The 7,674-nt window shown below is 42.4% G+C and overlaps 1 protein-coding gene across 1 annotated transcript; it reads right to left on the reverse strand.

Moving 5' to 3' along the window:
* Positions 1 to 3,575: 3,575 nt before the first annotated feature.
* Positions 3,576 to 6,283, reverse strand: LOC123172443 (probable peroxygenase 4). Its single transcript, XM_044589409.1, has 6 exons — positions 6,127 to 6,283; positions 5,904 to 6,017; positions 5,326 to 5,411; positions 5,146 to 5,240; positions 4,303 to 4,425; positions 3,576 to 4,128 (listed from the first exon to the last, which is right to left on the reverse strand). Exons 1-6 carry the CDS (start codon positions 6,206 to 6,208, stop codon positions 3,978 to 3,980), a joined length of 651 nt encoding a protein of 216 aa, XP_044445344.1. The 5' UTR covers positions 6,209 to 6,283; the 3' UTR covers positions 3,576 to 3,977.
* Between the last annotated feature and the right edge of the window lie 1,391 nt (positions 6,284 to 7,674).

The following is a 7,674-nucleotide window of genomic DNA, read 5'->3' on the forward strand; positions in this document are numbered from 1 at the left end:
GCGATCAAGGTCTCCATGAAAGAACGGAAGTCATGCTTCCTAGTGTTGGCCACCTTGAGAGACACCAGCTTGTCTTCTCTCGCTTCTTTGCAGTGGACCCGGACCAAGGACAGAGTGACGTCAGCACCGCACCTGGCAAAAGACTTCTTCCACTCTTGCACTCGACTCGGAATCTCGTTCAGTCGAGTCATCAGCGACTCAAGGTCGTTCTGAAGCGTTTCTTCTGGCCAGAGCGATGTGTTGATGCGCGATACAGCGGTCTTCAGTCTTGCAAGGTAATCGACCACTGCAGCAATGCGGGACTCGAGGCGGAGCACATTCATAGCAGTTTCATCCTTCACCGGAGAATTGATGGGATCCAAGTCAGTCTCCACTCGACTAGTCTCCTCTTCAAAGTTTTGGCAGAATTCTGTGGACATGATTCAAAGATAAGCTAATGCCCCTACAGCAAGTCAGTAACTACCAATCGGAGATAAGAGGTTACCTTCGAGCATGAGGAACAGCTATTTGGCGAGTCCTCCCAGATAAAGCTCCAAGTCATTCTTCTTTCCTGCCAGTTCACCAGCTTTGTCGTCCAGGACCATATTGGCATTCCTCAGTCGATTGACTTCTTGGTTGGCCACGTCAAGAGCAGCTTTCAGATTAGTGTTTTCTTCTTCAAGTTTGTTGACGGAAGCCAACTTCTCTTCTGCAAGCCTAGTCTTGTCTGCACCGTTTTCTGCGCCTCGGCAAGGTCAAGGTCCTTCTTCTTCAGAGCATCCCTCAGTTTTTCTGCGAAAATCACAATAAGATCAGATTCGAAGACAGGCAAGAAGCGAAGACAGTCGTCAAGATTCTCCCGGGCCCATTAATTTAATGGGTCGTTACCAGGCCAAAAGTTAATGGTCGACCCTCTTACCTCCCGGGTCGTTAACAGGCCGACATCTAAGCGGGCAATAGGTCGAACCATTTGATTTCATGGGCCGTTAATAGGTCATTACTAAGTTCGGGCTACATATGGCTCAACTATACTGTGGGCCTTTAGCAGGCCGAAAGAGACAACGGGCTTGTACTGGACCATGAAGAGCATGGACCGCTAAGAGGCCGAAAGTCAGGTCGTAGTGTAAATGGCCCAACTGTGTTGTGGGCCTTTAGCAGGCCGAAAGAGAAACCGGGCAGGTATTGGACCATGAAGGGCATGGGCCGTTAAAAGCCCAAAACTCTGGTCCGACTACAAATGGCCCTACTCATTTATGGTCCGTTAACAGGCTGAAAGGCACACATGCCAGGAATTGGTCCAACACTTAAATGGGTCGCTAAAAGGCCAAAACTCAGGTCCGACTACAAACGGCCCAACTGATTTATGGGCCGTCAACAGGCTGAAAGACACACCGGGCCGAAAATTGGCCCAACACTTAAATGGGTTGCTAAAAGGCCAAAACTCAGGTCTGACTACAAATGGCCCAACTGATTTATGGGCCGTCAACAGGCTGAAAGACACACCGGGCCGGAAATTAGCCCAACATTTAAATGGGCCGCTAAAAGGCTGAAAGATGTACATCCTGAAAATTGGCCTATCCATTGAATGGGTCGTTAACAGGCCGAAATCTCATCGTGCCGATATTGAGCCAAATATATAACGGGCTGTTAACGGGCTCGAACTGACGATGGGTTGCAATGGTGTCAAATCTTTAATGGGCCATTGATGGGCCGAATTGGCACATCTCATATGGGCCGTGGGCTTAAATGGACCTGACACAAGTAGCCCTTATATGGGCCGACCTGCTAATTTTTACTGGGCCGGCCTTTTTCACCGAAATGGGCCACTATTGGGCCATGCCACATGTCGACCTATCATAGGCGCCTCCTGTCCAATGAGTGGATGACATCTGTCCCAACGGTGAGGCAACACGTGTTTCCTCCAGCCAATGATGATTTTACACGTGGAAACTCTCCATTGGTCAGGGCTGTTAACGGGTTATCGGATCCAAAATCGGACCCATAGCTTAACGGTATTCCGTTACGGTGGATGCCACATGTCGGTCACCCTTGACGAAAGCACTTCTGTGACGCGCGATTTATCGTCATGGAAGTGGACACTTTCGTGATGATAATTTTGGTAATGTCATGGAACACTTCTATGACAGCACAAGTATGACTATCTTGATTCTGTCATAGAATCGTCATGGATGTACATGCATGACAAAAAACGCAACCTACTGTGACAAACATGTATCATCACGGAAGTGTATTTTTTTTGTAGTGTATGTATTTGACATGAAGAAAGCAATAGCAATAAAATTGAACGATCATTATGCTAAGCTTATGTATGGGTATTGTCCATCACATCATTCCACTAATGATGTGATCTCATTCATCAAATGACAACTCATGTCCATGGCTAGGAAACTTAACCATCTTTGATCAACGAACTAGTCTAGTAGAGGCATACTAGGGACATAGTGTTTTGTCTATGTATTCACACATGTATCAAGTTTCCAGTTAATACAATTCTAGCATGAATAATAAACATTTATCACGATATAAGGAAATATAAAATTACAGCTTTATCATTGCCTCTAGGGCATATTTCCTTCAGTTGGGTTGGAGTTGTGGTAGTAGTCGTGGTCAACACGCGGGTGTGGCTTCTGTTTATGACACATCTTGGATAGTTGTGTGTATCACATAGCAACAAGGGATAGAGGAGAGAGACGATGAGGTGGCGAGATAAACTCAACTTGCATGGTTGTGTAGATCAATAGGGAGGGCTTATAAAGCCAATTACAACATTGACTAAAAAACAACTCTAACATAATTTGGAGATAGTAGGAAAACATCTTCGGGATGAACCTTTCCATATCTAAACTCTTGCTCCAAACTAATATTGTCTAGGATAACTAGAGATATAGTACCTATCTCAAATTGGTTGGTTTCCTAGAGCGACCTAAATTCCTAGTATCGTCGGATTGCGCCTATTCCATCACTGGTATGTTCCACACCCCCTCTCCCACATTATACCAAGTTCATCACATATCACATCAAGAAGTGTTCCTCTTCTTCTCCTGCTTGGTAAATGACCTTCCATCATGTATACCTTATAACACTGTCCTTGTGTAGAAATTCAAGCCTATCACTTGCCAGCGTGAATATTAGCCCCCACTCTACCCCGGTGGCGCCCTACAAATATAAGAGAAAATGCCAACTCGGACAACTTCAAAGATCCTTATATGATTATTGCACCCATTTACTGAATTCCTTTGAAATTATTCTAAAAGAAATTATTGTCTAATTTATATGAGAAACTAAAATTGCTTCTAGAATGTTAGTGATGATGTTCAAAGACAATACAAATAAATCGTAAATAATAGAGAAATATTATCATTGTCTAATTTATATGAGAAACTAATATTGCTTCAAGAATCTTAGTGATGATGTTCAAAGACAATAAAAATAACTCATAAATACATAGAGAAATATTATCATCACAGTATCGCATGTAAGGAATATTTCAAACAGTACTTGTTCTGAACTGGTGGACGAGGCTGGATAAGCGCCTAGGGCGTAATAATAATAAGGGGCACATGAGAGAGAAGACATGGTAGGAAAATGTATTCAACTTGCCTGATCGTATTGATCGACTCTGGAGGGCTTATAAAGAAAATTACAACTTGGAGGAAAAGAAAAAAAACTCTAGTTGAATTTGGAGATAGTAGGAAAACCTTCTTCGAGGACGAACCTTTCCATATCCAAACTCTTACTCTAAACTAATACTCCCTCCATCCCAAAATAAATGTCTCAACTTTGTACTAACTTTAATATAAAGTAGTATTAGAGTTGAGACACTTATTTTGAGATGGAGGGGGGTATTAAGTATGGTAACTAGAGATATAATATGTATTTCAAATTGCGTGGTTGTCTGCAATGACATGGACTCCTGGTGTGGACGAATTGGGCCATCTCCGTCGCTTGTATGTGGGTCCCACATTACGTGAAGTTCATCATATATCACTTTGAGAAGGGTGCCATTTCTTCTCCAACTTGGTAAACACGCTTCCATCGTATATACCTCTAACACTGTCCTTGTGAAGAAATCCAAGCCAATCGCTTGCAAGCGTGAATAATAGCCCCCACTCTATCTCGGGTGGCGCCTTGCAGAATATAAGAGAAAAATGTAGACTCAGGCAACTTCAAAGAGTCTTAAGCGATCATTGTACCCTTTACTGAATTCTTAGTTATTCCGAAGGAAACTATAATCAAATTTATATGTGATATTCTACTTCGAGAATGCAATTTTCACAAACGATTGGTAGACTAAAAACTTACCATGATATCGGGTCTAGATCTCGTTTAGCAAAGAGCATCGCATGCATCTCTGCAAGTGTCAACGCATCTGGTCGGAGTATTGCATATGTTTTGAATAATTCCTCAAACTTTTGGGGAAGAAACCTACAGCTTGTGATGTTAGAACATGTATGAACTTGAATCAAATTCAAAACACACACACAAAATTTAGCATTTCATCACTACAATAACATAATAAAAAGGGAAGTATATCATAAAACCAAATGACAAAAGCCAACTCATATTTTTTTTTGATGAAACCAACTCATGTATATCTAAGTAAGAAACTACAGTAGGTGTTACTTACAACTACTATGCATGTCTATATATGTTTCTAAGGGACTCCATGGCTATATAGCCGTATAATTCCTTTGATTTGTAATATAAGTAGCTTCAGGCATTGATGCATGTGGTCTCTAAAGCATCAATTTGACCATTGTTAAATAAATGTGTTGTTCCAAATAAAATAATTTACACCCCATAAAATGAGGAGGTCGATGCTGTGAGGAGAAGGAAGCGGTCAGGGTGGCGGCAGCTAGGGTTCTGCTTAGCCTCCCACGAGGAGCAATGCGAGCGGTCCATCTCGTTATGTTTGGGTTGACAGATGGTCATATATCTTGCAAATATATGTAATTTCATATGGTTTATGAGATGATGAACTTTTATAGAATTTGACTATAGTTAAACTCCATACAGATTAGCAAAAAACAAAGAAATTCGAGTTACTGCCACCACTGTTTTTCCTTCAATTTTCAGCATGCGTGGCTGATTTTACTAGATATGAAACCGGACATGCACTCAGGTAAAGCAAGTGATTGTAACTACCTTCCTTTAGGATCGTATACACCCGAATCACTTCCATGCATAGCTTTGTGGATATTCTCCACGTATATTGTCAAGTGAGGCAGTGGTGTACCAGCCTGAATTGAATAGTACATCATAACACATCCGAGTAAGATATCTGCAGGCCCACATGTTCCTGTATGTGCAAGAGAGATGTGCTACCGGGGTTGTTTGAGGAGCAAGGGCACCGTGAATGGAGGCTGAGGCAGCAGTAGCAAATGCATACTCGCAACCGATTGCAACAAACCCTGCAATCTCAAAGATATGTTTAATATATATAATAATAAATAGATTATTATACGTAAGATTCCATGTGAAAATGCAGACAAGCTTTATCATTTGTTGCTACTCCAAAACCTTTCAGGAAATGGTCTTGCGTGTGATTTTGGCATTTTGCTTGAGATCAATTAATCACTTTTGAACATTGGCAAAGTTACCTAACATATTGAATGATACTGTGGCAAAAGAAAAAAAAGGGTAATGTTTCACTTAATTAAAAGAAATGTAATACAGTTAGTACAAAGAAGTTGTAAACACATATAGCAAATCAATACTACTATAATAAAAGGTGTATTATTCTTCACATGTACCTCAATCTAAGATTAGAAGCTGCAGATGCATCATTTGAAAAAACAGTGCATATGCATGACATTCTACTGAAGTAATAAGCTTGCCTAATTTCCTCACCAAAAAAAGGAAAAAAATAACGATCGTGCCTAATTTGTTGAATAAGCAATCACCTTGGATGGTTTCCACAGGAGTGATGAAGCCATCCTTGTTGTGGTCGAAAAAGGAGACATGTTTCTGCAGTTCGGTCATGTTTGCAGGATCAAAGTGCGCGACGGCATGCCCCCCTTACAAAGATAACAGTAACAGCATGCATCAACTCCTGGAAGTTCTCATGATAACTCTGTACGAAACAAATCTCGTTAGCTGCAGCCTGCAGGTGCATCGGGGACTTACAGTTCAAGCTGAAGATCCACAGAAGCAGAAGAGCTGGGAGCTTCAGAGAAGCCGCTGCCAACGATTGTCGATGACCGGCCATCGTCGCCTCAACGATGATCGTGAGTGTACGGCTCTGAAATGCATCGCATGGCCCTGCTTAAATAGATCCGGGAAGAGCTGCCTACCAACTTGCGGAGCGTGGAACACACCAGCGCCAAGACACTCCGGAAGAAAACGAAACAGAGCTTGTGGAGCACTACAACGTGGATGGTCATGAGCGTCTGAGGCTGGACTGCAGATGCAGACTACTAACTTGTATTGCACCTTGGAATGTGGGCCTCGGGCCGGTTCGAGAAATCGAGGATGCAAACAAAACTTCTGTAAATTGCACGCATTCTTGGTGTGAATGGTCATGACTGTCTAAAGGTTACAAATTGGTTTCAATGCGTCAAGAGTGGCTCCACATTGCACACTCGGAATCTACAGTATGTGATCTGTTTTTACCAAAATCGGGAATGCTGCTAATGCAATTGGCAGTGCTCATAAACCCGACTGTAATCTGAATCGACTGCCTGTTAAGTCGCAAGAACCATTTTGACCCTGAGCCCATCGTGGTGTTTCGTCCTGGGGGCGCACCTAGCGGCGGCACCGGCGGAACTCACTCTTCCATCCGCGCGAGAGCGCGCTCTCTTTTCTCAAATTTACCGAACGCTACCTGCAGACTAATAGCTTACAGAGGTGCATGCTAAAAGCACACTATATTAAATAAGAAAATATTATACTACCTCAGATCAAAAGTTTCTTCACACACATAATCCATCAACATATCAATTGCTTAATGGTGAGCTAATCACCTCGTCCTCGACCTTGACAGTGCTGCGGCCAAGAATAGCTTCCCATATGCACCCTGGATAGATAGGCTAAACAATTTTAGAATTGACACACTGCAAACAGACAACACATATTATTTACCTAATTAATAGGCTATGCTGGGTGATGTTCAAAAGATCACTGCCGAGTTGATGGTCCTGCATTGCACTTCATCGGCCAATTTTGTATAATGTGTGGAGGCCCCCAATTGTATAAATCGCCATGATGGTCACTGCATGGCATGGCCGCGTGTGGGCGACGTGGATAGTTTTTTTTCCTAGCGGAGATGTGGATTGATCTGAATTGGACGTGGGTTTTGTTGGATAGCCCACGCATCCCACATAAATTTGTCGCAATTCCACATGTGTCCAAAAACATGTTATTTTAGGCGCCGCGACATCTCACATCATGATACTCCGGTTCAGGTGAAAGAAAGGAAAACTAAATGTCTAGTACCAAGTAGCAACTAGCAACTAGCATGGCGATTCTGCATTGGATACAGAGTTAGAGCCCAATAGCTCCTGTAAAAATCTTTCCATTCTATGGGATGACCATATAATTTAGCGGAAGTTTTCTTACCCTACTTTTCTCAGTTCCCCTAAAACTTCTTCCTGTAATTTTTTTTCGTATTTTCATTAAAAAGGCATTGGGGCATACAAGTCAGTGACACCATGTGGCGACAACAGCCGAAGCAGC

Source organism: Triticum aestivum, unplaced genomic scaffold, assembly GCF_018294505.1.
Source record: "Triticum aestivum cultivar Chinese Spring unplaced genomic scaffold, IWGSC CS RefSeq v2.1 scaffold135822, whole genome shotgun sequence".
In the NCBI taxonomy this organism is placed as follows: domain Eukaryota; kingdom Viridiplantae; phylum Streptophyta; class Magnoliopsida; order Poales; family Poaceae; genus Triticum; species Triticum aestivum.